Genomic DNA, 16,328 nt, shown 5'->3' on the forward strand with positions numbered 1-16,328 from the left:
AAAGTGCTATATAAATGTGACCATTAACGAAAGACGGCCAATGTTCTGTTTTTTACTCTATGAAAGAAACTTAAAAGTTTTGATACTTTCAGTGGATCAGTTCTACCCCACTTCTGCTGTTGATACAAGTGTTTATGCGTGTTTTTGAGAGAGATGCATATTGTGGTACTTGATGCTGTATTCTAATAGCAAAATCAACGCAATCAGTGTTTAATTCCCCATCATCAGACCCTTGTGCTCCTCTCAAAGATAATGCACAGGTTCATTTTTTTACTTTTTATTTTTTACTTTACAACAGAAACAAACAAACCCAGAAAAACCCAACAACACTTTTTCATGTTGGGGAGGGAGAGAGGAGGCGTTCTACTGCAGACGCCTGAAAGCACGAGTTGTATTTTGATCGATTACTGCATATTTGAGGCTCGCGTTATCAGAAAAATCTTGTTTTTACCTACCCCCTATCCCTGCCCAAATCTCTGCACTGTACTTAGTTGCAGTTATATAAAAAATAATCTCACAGTAGCAACTTTTAAAAGATAAAAACAATATGCTGCTTGTTTTGGTGAAATGTCATTATAATTTGGCGGAACTGATCAGTGCTGTAGTTTTGAAGAGCAAGTTAAAAGACCTTAGTTTCTATTACAAAGCCGCTTTAGATCAGTATCAGTGGTTTACAATGATCAAAATGTGAAATTATGAATGATATAGTTCAAGTTCTTGAAAAAAATCATAATATTCCTCCTTTAATGGCATCGTGAACATATAATTCCCATGTATTTTTTATTCTACATGATCAAAACTTTTAACACCGTTTTTTAAGGGATAACCCTGTATCAGCACATGTATCACATCAAGCTCCGAGTATCTGGATAAGTTTATCATGGACCCTGTATCCTGAGTTTCGGGGCAATACCCAGCGCTTTTCAGGTTTGTCCCACTACTGGAAGCCTGGTTCTGGACTCACTGAAGCATCATCAGCATCCTGTAAGGGTGAAAAGAAATCACGATAAACAGGCTTTTCAAGAACCTTTTTTATCAGCATTACAATGTGCTTTATCGTACGCACTGATGATTGTCCGTGCACGTCCATCGGAAACCCCTCGTCTGGAGAACGTGAATCAGGTCTTCCACGGATCCTTGGCCGCACGATTCACTGCGCAAACGTAGCAAGGTTGTTGTTGATGTTTTTGTACCGAACAGTATGAATAATGCTTACGATTCTGACTCACATCTGTGGTCCCTTCAGGCTGGCCACCACATGTATATTGACATAATGAACCCTTTGCGGATTGAGACTGTCGAGTTCAACACTTCCAAACATGCTGTGAAACGCCTTAAAGCTGTTTGGAAAACACTGATATTCAATAAACTATATGGATATTGTTTTGATTATACCTTGTCCTGTTAAAGGCGTCACTGATCGAGCCGTTCAGTAGTACTGTGATGTTGCCGCAAGCCATTTCTGCAAACTAAACAAATGAGGTCATTTTTTTTTTAAATTCTGGTTGTGAGCTGCTGATGTGGCTTACATTCTGCGAAGCCTGTCTCCAAAGGGAATAAACCGGATGATTTTTGCAGGCTGACCACTCCGGACACGCGCTGAAGTCGAAATCTGGGCCAAAGACACAGCTGTGAGCTACAGAGATTCTTGTTAAAGGTAATGGTTAAAGAAATGGTTAAAGGTAATAGTTAAAGAAAGGTTGAAAAGCTGTCATATGTTGGCTTTTCCTGTTTCAGACGTGTTGGGAGATATATTGACTGCAATTAATTTGAAACTTGTGTTAAACTAAGTAGAACTAAGTAACATTTTCACCTAACTGAACGTCTTTGTAGGTCTCTGTGATGGTTAAATATGTCATTTTGGGGCGTTTGAAGTGTCCGTCCTCTCTCTTTGCGTTCATCGACCCGAAGACAACTCTCCTGAGAAACCCTGCCACTTTTTTTACGAGTTAAAAAGGAGCAGCAGAGGGAGCTCTTTTGCCAAAGTTATTTAGTTCTGCTTTAAGTGTATAATAATGTAGCCCTCTGTCACCAATTGATACATAACTGCATGCTAAAGCGATAGTATTAGCATGGTAGCTTAATTCACACGTGGCCTGGTTTGTTCTTGTTCTAGTCCTGGTTTAGTCCTGATGTAGACTTGGTTTGGTCACATATTAGTTCTTGTCTTGTCCAGTTTTAGTTTAGTCTCTGTTCATCTTTTGTCATTTTACTACCATGCCATGTAAACTAAAATTCGACCAATAAAACCAAGTCTATTGAAGACTTTTACTAAATTATGTTTTATTAAAGTAGATATATTATGCTTTTTCAGGTTCTAAATATTGAACTATAACATAAATATATCATAATTTTAGATTTTGATAGTTATAAACTGCAATATTGATCTAAAACGGCTTAGTAATAGAAACAGGTCCATTGACTTCCTGTTCTAAACTACAGAACTGATAAGCCCCGCCTCTGCATAGTGACATTTCACCGTAACAAGCAGCACATTGTTATTGACATGTTTTTAAAATTTGATTTTAGAACTCTACACAGTGCTCTTTATCAGTCTTACTTTTTTTTCCTTAATAATCGTACTAGGTACGAGGGTTCATGGGAGTTTGCCCAACCAGTCCACATGTGCTTTGTGGATCTGGAGAAGGCTTTCGACCGTGTCCCTCGGGGTGTCCTTTGGGGGGTGCTCCGGGAGTACGGGGTCCGGGGCCCTTTGCTCAGGGCTGTCTGGTCCCTGTATGACCGGAGCAGGAGCTGTGTTCGCATTGCCGGCAGTAAGTCAGACCTGTTCCCAGTGCATGTTGGACTCCGCCAGGGCTGCCCTTTGTCACCGGTTCTGTTCATAATTTTTATGGACAGAATTTCTAGGCGCAGTCAGGGGTCGGAGGGTGTCCGGTTTGGGGACCACAGGATCTCATCTCTGCTGTTTGCAGACGATGTTGTCCTGATGGCTCCATCAAACCCGGACCTGCAACATGCACTGGGACGGTTTGCAGCCGAGTGTGAAGCGGCTGGGATGAGAATCAGCACCTCCAAATCCGAGGCCATGGTTCTCGACCGGAAAAAGGTGGCTTGCCCTCTTCAGGTGGGTGGGGAGTCCTTGCCCCAAGTGGAGGAGTTCAAGTATCTCGGGGTCTTGTTCACGAGTGAGGGAAGGATGGAGCGTGAGATCGACAGGCGGATCGGTGCAGCGGCTGCAGTGATGCAGTCGCTGCATCGGACTGTTGTGGTAAAGAGGGAGCTGAGCCGAAAGGCAAAGCTCTCTATTTACCGGTCGGTCTACGTTCTGACCTCACCTATGGTCAAGAACTTTGGGTAGTGACCGAAAGAACAAGATTGCGGATACAAACGGTCGAAATTAATCTCCTCCGCCGTGTGGCTGGGCGCTCCCTTAGAGATAAGGTGAGGAGCTCGGCCACACGGGGGGAGCTCGGAGTAGAGCCGCTGCTCCTCCACGTCGAGAGGAGCCAGCTGAGGTGGCTCGGGCATCTGTTCCGGATGCCTCCTGGGCGCCTCCCTCGGGAGGTGTTTCAGGCATGTCCCACCGGGAAGAGGCCCCGGGGAAGACCCAGGACACGCTGGAGAGACTATGTCTCTTGGCTGGCCTGGGAACGCCTCAGGATCCCCCCGGAGGAGTTGTTGGAAGTGTCTGGGGAGAAGGAAGTCTGGGAGTCCCTGCTCAGACAGCTGCCCCCGCGACCCGGCCCAGGATAAAGCGGGAGAAGATGGATGGATGGATAATCGTACTAAATACAGGAAGTGGGTGTGGATAGGGGGTGGATGAAAACAGGAATTTTCTGATAATTTGAGCCTAATTTGAGTTTGCAGGACATCACAGGACAAACTCAAAACTTTGAATAAACAAATTTTACATAATATGTCCTCTTTAAAGCAATTTGGCTTTACTTCCTTTCATTGAGCGTTTCTAATTGTGATTGTGGAGTGTTTTCATGGATGCACAGAGAGGCCTGTTCACCCTCGTCCTCATGTTGCTTGCACCAGATGAGGTCGTTGAACATGTATCCCACCAGCGTGTCCTCCAGGGTCCAGAGATGTGGTGAGACTGCGGCATAGCTGTGCATCAGAGCCCTGGTCTTACTCCAGAACAGCGACTGTAACCGGGGGAGACGAGTGAAAGTCATATGTGATAACAACGAGCACTCAACGATGCTTTAAAATGCCTTATTCATCCATTAGCAGTAGTGGAAAGTAACAAAGTACAACATTAAAAGTATATGTACATGTTCAGGTATCATTACTATACTTACTGTAACTATATTTTACAGTGGGTACTTTTTACTTTTACTACACTACATTTGAGAGCAAGACTCCACTACATTTTTAACTGTATTGAAAAGTAAAAGTAGTTTTTCTTATAGTTTCAGATAGGGATGCATACCTAAACCCACGTTCAGGTTCAAGTCCGGATTCGAATCCAGAGGTTTAGGTTCAGGTCTGGACCTAATGAGTCCGGCTGAACTCATGCCATATTTTCATAATGTTATAACAGCATAACACAAGCTACTTGGCTCAATTAAGTTGAAGACACATGAACAAGGACGACTATCAAACACAAGGCTTAACTGCAGACTGAAATAAACTCAATTTATCTGGTTTATTCACTGTTTATTAACAGAAGTTACAACTTACAAATCACAAGCTGCTAGCTAGCTAACACACATTCATGTGTTTTACTAGAGGAACAACTTCCGAACAAGAGCAAGTTGAGTATTGGTTTTGGAGCAGTTGTTTCAGCTGATTCTATGTTTGTCAAGTGTATTACTGGTTTGACTGGGCTGTTCCCCACACCTGAAGTTTAATGCTTTAGATACATTTCCACTCTTTAATTTTGCAGATCCATTGGCATCAAAGTCATGTAAAAACCTTCAAAAACTAGCATAAAAGTCAACTAGAACCACTATAAATCAATCAACTTAGCAGTATTAAAAATAGAATATGAAAATATTTTACACTACACACAATACATCATATTAACAGCATTAAACACAAGACCATATTTAACAACTGTAGAATACAAATACTATTACAAAATATAAGCTCCAATTAATGAATCCAGCAATTAAACAATATTACTTTGACTTGGTATTTACTTAGATGTATATATATGTATCTGGCACATTAACCCACCTAAATAAATGCTACATCACAACATAACACAGTTATTTTATTCATATTGTAGCGACCCTAGTCTCTAGTGCGCATGCGTGTGGTCTCTGGGGCGGAGCTAAGAGCGGGCTCAGGAGACGGGGTGGTTTTTGATTCTATTTCATCCCTACTGACCGCCAGAGGCGGTGCATAAAGCACTGGATGATCATCCTTGCGCATACACAGGTCGAGAATTAATAACAAAAAAGTCACCTTTGACCCCCCGGTGGCTCACGTGAGTCTATATAGTCACGTGACACCGGGAGCTCAGTCCCTTTTCACCTTCTCGCATGCAGGTTGTATACGTGGTTGTTCGGCTAATATTGCTGTTTTCCCACAAAGTTGGTTCGTTTTGCCGCTTGTAGCCTGTTAGCCCTGTGACTGTGGTACAGTCGGTGAGGCGAGTTCGCTCGCCCTCCTGGGGCTGCACAAGCGTGTCGGACCTGTTGCAATAGGAGGTATATTTACGTTGTTTTCTACGACTGGTAAGTACCCCTTTAATGCATTTCGCCGTAGCCTTGCGCTCTGTAGTTTTTTGTTGAATTTGAACCGTACAATTGTACCCGGTTCTGTGTTTATCCGTGAGCTAAAGTCGGTTGTTTGGTTTACTGATACAAGTTCTAACTATAGCCGTTTTCGGGTCATTAGTTCTGAACTGCTTTGTTTTCAGCCAGTTACACACCAGCGGTGGCGTTTTCGGCTCGACCTGGTGGTTACATGTAGCTGGTTTTGTGTTTACATTGGGTCATTAGTGGCGTGCTCAGCTCAGTCTGATCCCGCACGTCTCATTCACATAGCGGGTCATTAGTGGCGTTCCCTGCTCAACCTGACCCCGCGGTGTCCCCTCATATAGCGGGTCATTAGTGGCGTTCACTGCTCGAGCTGACCCCGGTGCGCCCCTCTTACCGGGGTAGGTAAGAGGTTTTACATCTTAGAGTCGATAGTGGCGTTCCACTCGACCCGACTCTATTGGCTCCGGTCTTATCATGCTGGAGTCCCTGTGCTGCCGGTCCTGCCTAGCGCCGCTGCAGCCTGACGATGGGCATGATCTCTGCCCTGCTTGTCTTGGAGTGGATCATCTTCGGGAGGCACTCTCCGATGATGCTTGCTCCAACTGTTCGGTTATGCCCTGGTCTGTGCGCGTGGCGCGCTTGGCGGCTTTCGAGGACGCTTCAGACTGGTTGTCTGTGGCGCCTCCGAGTCAGTTACCAGCTGGCCAGACTGGGGTCTCAAGCGGCCGTCCACGGCTACTCAAGAAAAAGAAGGGCCCCGGGAAGTTAGCGGCTCAAGTGAGCACGCTGACATCTGAACTGGCCCAAATGCGGGCAGTTATCCAGACTCTCCAGACTGATGCCAGTCGTGTGGTGGCACAACGGCAGGAGGGGCATGGCACAGCCTCAGTATATGATGACGTCATATCTGTGGCTGCTTCAGACACGCAGTTTCAGCTGGATTCTGACCTTCTGAGCTCCAGAGTTTCAGAATCTGGCTCACTGGCCTCTGCCGGCTCTCAGGCCGACAGTGATGACACTGTCACAGCGGCTTTGCGGACGGCACTTTCCCGCTTAAAGCTGGATGTTCCGCGGGATGAGGCGGCACCCTCGAGCGCCTTCTTTCGGCGCCAGGCTGCAGCGTCCCACTTTGCAGTTCCTCCCTCGGAGGAGTACATTAAGGAACTGCATGCCTGTTGGACAGACCCAAAGGCATTTTCGAGGCCTACTTCAGATGGCAGGGTTTTGGCACTGATGCAGGATCCTCAGAAGCTTGGCCTGGGACATATGCCGGCAGTGGAGCCGGCTATTGCCTCCCTCATCGTCCGCCCAGAGGAGACTTTACGGACTAATGCCCGGTGTCCACGACCACAGTGCCGGGTTACAGACGACCTTCTGTGTAAGGCGTACGACATGGGAGCTTGTATGGGTCGCATTGGGAACTCATTGTCTCATTTAATGCTTGGCCTGTCGGTTTCCCTTGAGACGGTGCCAGTGGACCAACCAACACATGGGCTGGTTGATGCCTCCTTGCAGGCTTTTGCCCTCATGTCAAGGGAACTAGGGCGACTGCTCTCTACATTAGTGCAAGCTCGCCGCCAAGTATGGCTGGCACAGTCTCCGCTCTCTGAGGCCAGTAGGAAGACCTTGAGGGGTGTTCCAGTTCTTCCCGGAGAACTATTTGGCCCGACCGCCCTGGAGGCTCTAGAGCGCACGGCCCAGGCTTGCCGTACACGGCAACAGTTGGTGGGGCTTCATAGGCGGGGGTCTCATCGACCGGCTTAGGCCGCCCCTCCCGTTCCTTCACGGAGATACACACCACCGCCCCATCATGACTCAGACTTGCAACAGGCCCCAAGATTTGGATTTCGTCCGTCCCGTGCGTCCCGTTCCTCACAGCCCGGCCGTGGCCCCCACAAACCCGGGCGGGGTCGAGGGGCCTCCAGATGAGGCCACAGGGCCGGCGGTAGGACATTTTTCCCCAGGACAGCTGGAGTACTGGACGGCTCACTCCCCAGATATTTGGGTGCTGGCCACGCTGTCCGAAGGGTATCGTCTGCAGTTCCGCCGCCGGCCTCCTGTTCCTGGTCGGATCCGAATGACAGTTATTCAGGATTCGGCCAAGGCGCAGGCGCTCTCTCAGGAGATTCGCACCTTGCTGGACAAGGGGGCGATAGTTCCTGTGGACCCCCTGCTGGATCCAGGGGGCTTTTATTCCCGTTATTTTTTAGTACCCAAGAAGACAGGCGATTTACGCCCAGTTCTGGACCTCAGGGGTCTAAATATGTTTTTAAAGGTACTCCCTTTCAGAATGTTGGCGGTCAGACAAGTGCTCCAGGCGATCTCCCCAGGCGACTGGTTCACAACAGTAGACTTGAAGGATGCATATTTTCATGTCCCCATTGCACCGCCACATTGGAAGTTTCTCCGCTTTGCTTTCCGGGGAGAACACTTCCAGTTCAGGGTCCTGCCATTCGGGTTATCTCTGTCCCCTCGAGTTTTTACAAGGTGCGTCGCTGCAGCCTTGTCCCCCTTGCAGGCCCAGGGGTTGTGGATTCTGCCCTATCTGGACGACTGGCTCATTTGTGCGCCCAGTCACGAGCAGGCGCTTCAAGATACAGAGACTGTGCTCAGGCACGTGGCCAACTTGGGGCTGCGGGTGAACTTGGCAAAGAGTTGCCTTGTGCCGTCACAGGTAGCAACTTTCCTCGGCATGGTCCTCGACTCCCATACAGCGACTGCACGCCCTTCGCCCAAGCGGGTGGACGATATTTTGGGAATGTTGCGGGACTTTCGACAGGGGAGTTCTCTTCCCTACGTCTTGTTCCTAAGCCTCTTGGGCAAGCTGACTGCGGCCGCAACGGTGGTTCCTCTGGGGCTGCTGTCTTTGCGCCCCCTTCAGATGTGGCTCAACAGCCTACACCTGGACCCCACACGTCAGGATCACAGGCGGCAGCGGCTACCCGTATCTCCCCAATGCCGGGTGTCTCTATGCAGGTGGCGGAACGAGGCCTTTATGACACAGGGCGTTCCGCTGGGGCCTCTTCCTTCCAGACGGGAAGTTGTGTACACAGACGCATCCCTCCTAGGCTGGGGTGCGACATGGCAGGCACGGATGGTGCAAGGGTCATGGTCCCAGAGGCAGAGCAGGCTGCACATCAATGTGCTGGAGTTCTTGGCTGTCGAGCTAGCGCTGCGCCATTTCTTGCCACACCTGCGCGGCCGTCATGTCATGGTACGGTCCGACAACACCAGTGTGGTTTTTCACATGTGCAATCCTGAACAGGTGACCCTGTTCAGGATTGCACAACGGGTCCTGACTTGGGCTACCCCGCGCCTTGCCAGTCTGAGCGCTGTTCACATTCCGGGGGTTTGGAATGTGTCCGCGGACTTTCTGTCTCGCCATCGGCCGCTGCCGGGGGACTGGCAGCTTCACCCAGAGGTGGTGAGGGACATTTGGGAGACCTTCGGCAGGGCACAGGTGGATCTTTTTGCCTCCCGCGACGCGACACACTGCCCTCAGTGGTTCTCGCTGGCAGACAGGGCCAGCCCACTGGGTCAGGACGCACTGGCTCACGACTGGCCGAGGACGATGCTTTATGCATTTCCCCCATTCCCCCTGATTCATCAGACGCTTCTCAGGGTCTTTCAGGAGGGCCACAGTCTCCTGCTTGTGGCCCCGTTTTGGCCAGGGAGGACATGGTTTCCTTTGCTGCGCAGGCTCTGCTGCGGCACAGCGAGACCTCTCCCCCCAGGCGGGATCTCCTCTCTCAACTAGGGGGTCAGATTCTGCACCCCAATCCCGAGCGCCTGAAGCTCTAGGTATGGCCGCTGCAGGGCCCGGCCTGACCTTCTCGAAGTACGCCGGGGAGATTGGGAACACAATAAGCAATGCTCGTGCCCGGTCTACCCGTCTTCTGTATTCCTGCAAGTGGAAACTGTTTGACGCCTGGTGTCCCAAAAGCGGGGAGGATCCAGTACATTGTGCTGTGTCAACGGTGCTCGCATTCCTGCAGGAGCTACTTGGCCAGGGGCGCTCTCCATCTACCCTGAAGGTATACATTGCCGCAATTTCTTGTGGGCATGTGGGGTGGAATGGTTTCTCGGTTGGCCGTAACCAAGATATTTCCCTTTTTCTAAAGGGTGCTCGGCGTTTGCATCCGCCGGCCCGGTCTGTGGCCCCGGCCTGGGACCTGTCCCTGGTGCTGGAGGCGTTGCGATCCTCTCCATTTGAGCCTCTGTCGCAGGTTGACCTTAAATGGCTGTCAATGAAGACGGCATTCCTTCTGGCGATGGCCTCTGCGAAGCGGGTGAGTGAGCTCCAGGCTTTGTCCGTGGCAGACTCCTGTTTTCGTTGGCACCCCGACAACTCTGGGGTTTCCCTTTGGCCGAATATAGATTTTGTTCCAAAGGTGATTTTGTCGGAGGGGCACAACCGCCCGCTACAACTTGCACGTTTTGGTGCGGGATCTGCCGCCGAACAGCTGTGTCCTGTCCGTGCGCTTGAGGCATATGTGCGTGCTACAGCGTTGATACGCAAATCTGAGAGCCTGTTTGTTTGTTTTGCCGGCCCACGCAAGGGCCAGGCTCTGTCCAAACAGCGTCTCGCGCGCTGGATTGTTGATGTAATCACGGAAGCCTATACTCGACAAGGGCGACCGTTGCCGTCCGGGGTGAGGTGCCACTCCACAAGGGGGCTCTCAACTTCGTGGGCCGCTATGAACGGGGTGTCCTTGGACGTGATCTGTGCGGCGGCCTCTTGGACATCCCCGAATACATTTGCAAGATTCTACAGAGTGAATGTGGTTTCTCCACAACCGCTGGAAGAGGTTCTCCGGCAACACTCTTCTGCGTCCCATTGAGGTATGGTTTTGTCTATTCCTCGGGACTCTGCTGGTATTCGTCATCCAGTGCTTTATGCACCGCCTCTGGCGGTCAGTAGGGATGAAATAGAACGAAAGTTACGACTGTAACTACGGTTCTATGAATCCCGGATGACCGCCAGAGCATCCGGTCCCTCGGAATTCTCGTGCTTTGCGAGAAGGTTTCCAGGGACTGAGCTCCCGGTGTCACGTGACTATATAGACTCACGTGAGCCACCGGGGGGTCAAAGGTGACTTTTTTGTTATTAATTCTCGACCTGTGTATGCGCAAGGATGATCATCCAGTGCTTTATGCACCGCCTCTGGCGGTCATCCGGGATTCATAGAACCGTAGTTACAGTCGTAACTTTCGTTTTCTTGTTCCATCGCCATGGTTACGGCCAACAATAACCAACTCTGTTCAAGAAATAAAGTGACAACTTCGGTCTTTCGTGTCTTTAAACTCATTGCACTGGCTTCAACTTCTGCCGCGAGGAAGACGCGTCGCTGATGCTCCGGGCCATTGACAGCGATGTCAGTGTTTACGTCTTTTCTAGTGCGAATTTCGCGATCTATGGAAGGTTTAAGATGGTTTAGATTCTAGAACGTAAAGGATATAGAATGTGAGTGGTAGATTTTTAATGAGTCCAGAACCGAATCACCGGGGTTTCGTTTTTTTTGGACCTGAACTGAAACGTTTTTACAAGTCCGGATCCGGTCCTGCGGAGCGGTACGCATCCCTAGTTTCAGACATGCTGAAATGGCTGAAAGGGTTTATCTTTTAGCACGCGTTATAAATACCAGCAAAATTTGTTTAATAGTTCCCAATATCTGTGTGGATTATTTTTACTTTGTGCTCTTAGTGGATGTTTTAATGTCATACTTTTTTGAGTCCTTTTAGCTTCTGTGTTTGCACTTTGACTTAAGGTGAGACACAAAATGTTCTTGTTTTTTGGGTCACTTTTCTTTCTCAGCGTATGGACTTTCATTGTCCAATCTGAACCTAATTTATTTTACTAATTTAATTGAATCCACTCACATCCACACGGGACATTGTAACTTCAAAGGTGGTTTTCATAAAGACCCTTACACCAAACTTTACAATATATTTAGGGAAAGTACAGAATGATTGTGGTTATAATGTAAACCTGACTCATAAAAGTTTCAAGTAAATTTAAGAAAATATATATATATATATATTATTTTGTCAGGTTCATTTACTCAAAAACTACCACTGTAGATTTTTTTTTGTAACTTTGTATCATCAACAAAATGAAGCAAGACATTTGAACCTGGCTGCGTCCATTTTCCAGCTCACGTCCCAAACACAGTATTTTGGCAGTTTTTACAAAAATGGGAAAAACATGTAATACATAGTTTCTTACGTGTATGTGAGTGAACTACAGTACAACTACATGTAGATCTTTAAATGAAGATGTTTTCCTGTTACCTGCAGTGTCTCGCCTTAAGTAATAAAAGGAAGTACTTCTTCCAATACTGTCCATTCATTTGGTTATCAATATCAATAATGTGACTAATAACATTTGTAAGTGTTTTTGTTTTTTTCCAATCACGATGGGGCTGCAAAATAAGCTAGAACCCACTAAACCTGGTATTGAAAGAGAAATATTTGTTTCCCAATGGCACATTTTTAGTAGCTGATCACTTTTACATTTGTATTAATATTGTATATACTACGTCATTGACATAAGTGTTGCAATTTTATGTTTGATCTGTCCTTGTTTTGAACTAAGTTGTATAGTCCTGTTATGTAGGTGTCAATCTGGTGCTCGGGAAGTCATAAAAACATATAGGACGGTGCTCGGTGTGGCATTATGGAGGCGTTTCTGGGAGTTTGCATATTCCCCTCAAAGTCTTGGTGAATTCATTTGATCAAGTGTAGTGTAGTGGTCAAGTGTTGGTCAGAACCCTTTTGTCCGGGCTCCTGCTCACCGTATCACACGGCCACTTTTGGGTCATCAAGTGGAACATATCATGGTAGTCCTCCGCAGTCACGTTACAAGATGGCTGACTGAACACGGCGGCCTTAAAATGCAACCAGATGCCTTCACAGTCGTACCTGCAAATACCACATCATTGAAAGCATTATAGATGACAAAATATGTAAACTAATCTAGGAACACACTATCTACTCTATCTCATATACCGTATTTTCCGGACTATAAGTCGCACTGGAGTATAAGTCGCACTAGCCAAAAAAATGCATAATAGAGAAGAAAAATCATAAGTCGCATATATAAGTCACACTGAAGTATAAGTTGCACTCGACCAAAACAATTGTCTGACCCGCCAGCCCCGCCCACATTCTGTTCGAATGCGTAAGGGTCTGGAATCCGAGTCAAAGCCACTGAAGTCGTCGATCCGAAATTTACCTATCCAATCCCAGTCGGAGGTTTTAACGCGTCACACTGAGATACGGAAGTAGCTCTTCACCCCCGTTCCAAAACATTCAAGATGGTGGACCCGGCTCGAGTGTTTACTTCTGCTCTCGCTTCGGTTTGAACAATCAGGAAAGTCCGCTCTACTCGCCATGATGAACGTGCGTTAGATGCGGTTATACGAAGGGCGTCATCGCAATTCAGGAGACATTTCCTTCGTTCGGGGACGGATAACGCGGAACACGCCTTGTTGACATGGCCTACGTAATATCCGGTTAAGCGTGTCGCGTTTTTTGCGTCACTTCTGGGTTTATGTGATTGGTTCTGTCTCTGCTCTAAACTCCGCCCTAGAAATTGAAATCCAGCGCTCAAGCCTCAGACCCTCAGGTTTAGTTAAGTAGTCTGTCAAAACGTGTTGGGAATGGCTGATCAGGCAACCAAAACAATGAAAAAAGGTGCGACTTATTGTCCGGAAAATACGGTACAACTCTCAAGTCAAAAACACCCTCTTTGTCTCAATCATCCTCAAACCTTTGAAGATCTGTTACATCTGAGCAAACAGCTGTTTTTGGGAGCTCATCACACACAAAGCAAACCAGTCAGTTTGATGACTTGACAAATATAACCCACTTAAACAACCTTTGAACCACATCGAACAGGAAGAGGAAGATTAACTCACGCAGCGCTGACAAACTTCACACACACTGCAACACTTTCAAGAGGATTTAGCTTCAAGATCGCTGCAGGAGTCATGTTTTGTAAAGCTTTGCAAGGTAATCGGGACGTCATCGGTGGAAGAAGGAACTCATTGCATTAATTGTTCAAATAAGTAAGAAATAGTTCTGTTCTAGAATTAACCATCAATATCTGAGCTCCAACAGGAAATGTTGCAGACAACTAACCAGCTTGAATTACTTTTACCTCATTCCTGGGTTAACAAATATCATATAGATGTAACATCGCCCGACCACGGTGTCTCGAATGTTGGGAGACGTTCCGAGCTGTTCTCCCAACGGACAAAAGCAGAGCAGGAGCGTTACAAAGCCTTAGAAAAGACACACAAAGACTCATGGGAGAGATGATTCTGGGAGAGACAGTTGATCCGAGAAGCGAACAAAACACTCACAATTAATTTTGTGGAGCATGACCTGCATTTTACGTGGAGTCAAAACTTGGCTTTGCTGGAATTACTGTAGATAATGTCAAGCAGGTTGTTGCATGCTTGTTTTCCTTCAGCTAAAAGAAAAAAAAAGGTTATTATATTAAATGTCAGGATCTTCACTTGTGTAATTACTATGTATGCTCTATCTTGGAATAGCTGTCGATTAAACTTGTTGACCCCAAAAATAAATGCTGGCACTGCAAGAAAGGGATCAGTTCAAACTTGTACAAAGAATCTTGACTTGAGTAAAAATATTAGGAAAGTATTTATCCACCAAGGCAATTAGACCAATTAAGAAGTAAATGATAAGTTGTAATAACGCTACAAATGTAAGTCACATTGTCTCACACGATGCTCTCCAACTAAATAGACACCATTTTACGCCACTGATGGATTATGCAAGGCAAAAGATGAACTTGCTTACCATATTTGTGATCCGTATCCAGTAAATACGTTGGTTAGGGTTAGTGGGCTAGTGGCTAGTTATGGTCCGCATCACACAGGCCAGCTTTAGTCCTGCACTAATGTTCTTTAAGGCCCCACACTGCTATTTACCAAGCATCCTGGAGCAAAGAGTGGATCCTCATGACTCCAATAAAAGTGTCGTCCCGGGACAGGAGTGCTGTTGTTCTCCGCGGATGAATTGTGAGCTGGAACTGCAGTCTCCTTCAGTGCCATTTCCTATACTTATTTTAGATACCATCTCGGTTAAACCCTTTGCATTGATAAAAACGTATGGATTTCAGTGACATCAATCTCGTCTAAAGATAAATTAATCATGGTTTATTGTTAATATATCTTTAACTGATAAGTATATATCCACATGAAACATAAACGTCAAATGACAAACATGATTCAAAGGCTCTTTGTCGTTTGGCCGAAGACTTTGAGGCAAACCACATCTAGATAATCGAATGTCTTTAGTTTGCAAAGATGTAGGTTTGATGTCCTTTTTGCAAGCCTCACTTACAAAACACTGTAACTGAAGCTGTGAAAAGCCCACATCCGTCTAGAGAGAAGAGCAAACAAATAAAGCTTCACTCTGACCTTTAGGCACGTTTAGTCATGTCGTCGTTTTCATCATAATTTCACAGCAAATTGCATGGTATTGTTTTGCTGAAAAGGTCATGATTTGGTCTGTATGGAAATCTGTGGCAGTTACGGTGAGGCAAGAGTGCTTTGTTCACGAGCCAAATAAGTTTGCACCTCAAAATGAGCCTGGGCTTGTCATTTTGGCTGTTGTTAAGGCCTTCTTATCTGTTAGTGTCACGTTCACTGAGGCTGAGGCCAAACTGTACGGCTCCAGCCAAACGAAGCCATTTGGAGCTGAATTCCATATATGGAAATCCGAGTGCCTGTTTCACGGCAACGACAAAGTCAATCAGGAGCAACGTTATACTGAATATGACTTTTTTTACATTTTTAGTCCAGAATGTTCAGCAGTTACAGCGGAAGAGGAGCAGATGTTTCAATAGAAAGTGAATTCAAATGCACCAAACTGCCTTGAGGATGCCAGATCTGGTTCTGGCCGGTGGCGCAATGGCTGAGGGCGTTGCACATGTCTGGTTGATACCACCGCGGCATTGTGGGTTCGATTCCCGGCCTTGCCAGTTTGCCAAATGTCTATAACATTTGGCAAGGTTATAGACAATCCAATTTGAATATTCATTCAAGCTGTGGCATTTCCTGCCACAGCTTACCTGTCTAATTAAAGCTTTGGGCCAGAGAACATGTTTGTAGAGGTCTAATACAAGTATAAACACTTTCTATAGAAATACAGGAGATATGTCAGACCCTCTTCTTAGTCCCTCTGACCAAAACCAAGAAGTTCTTACAAGTAGTGAGATGTCTTGCTCAAAGACACAAGGACTTTTCTGTAGATTGGAGCATGTAGAGATAACAACTAGAAATGTAAGTTTGTCAACCTGGCGTCTCTGGCAATGAACCGTTTACCATGTTCTGCACAATTAGCACAAAGGGAAGTCAAAGATTTTTGTTATAATTGCAACCTTGTATTTGAAAATGAAAATTATCACATTTACTGAGCAATTTATTCTACAAAATGATATTGAAAATGCAATGTATCTAACAGTTGCATTCTTGTTGAGTTTCATTTTTCAAACCAATCAAAACTATATTTAAAAAAATGCTTTGATGAATATTCAAATTGGAAAGTACTGTTCACTGTTTTTGTGTGACTTTAACAGAATTGTACATTCATTAGGGAAATAAATGGATCACAGTATTT

General features: G+C 46.4%; 1 protein-coding gene across 1 annotated transcript; it reads right to left on the minus strand.

The window, feature by feature from the left end:
- Positions 1 to 873: 873 nt before the first annotated feature.
- On the minus strand, positions 874 to 13,957 carry LOC140364254 (ADP-ribosyl cyclase/cyclic ADP-ribose hydrolase 1). Its single transcript, XM_072450351.1, has 8 exons — positions 13,840 to 13,957; positions 12,473 to 12,599; positions 3,977 to 4,112; positions 1,530 to 1,612; positions 1,396 to 1,469; positions 1,230 to 1,322; positions 1,067 to 1,153; positions 874 to 982 (listed from the first exon to the last, which is right to left on the minus strand). The coding sequence occupies exons 1-8, from the start codon at positions 13,863 to 13,865 to the stop codon at positions 961 to 963; spliced, it is 648 nt and encodes a 215-aa protein (XP_072306452.1). The 5' UTR covers positions 13,866 to 13,957; the 3' UTR covers positions 874 to 960.
- Between the last annotated feature and the right edge of the window lie 2,371 nt (positions 13,958 to 16,328).

The sequence above is a fragment of the Eucyclogobius newberryi genome, unplaced genomic scaffold (assembly GCF_026437365.1).
Source record: "Eucyclogobius newberryi isolate DKJ021-1_F unplaced genomic scaffold, fEucNew1.0.hap1 SCAF_18, whole genome shotgun sequence".
Lineage (NCBI taxonomy): Eukaryota > Metazoa > Chordata > Actinopteri > Gobiiformes > Gobiidae > Eucyclogobius > Eucyclogobius newberryi.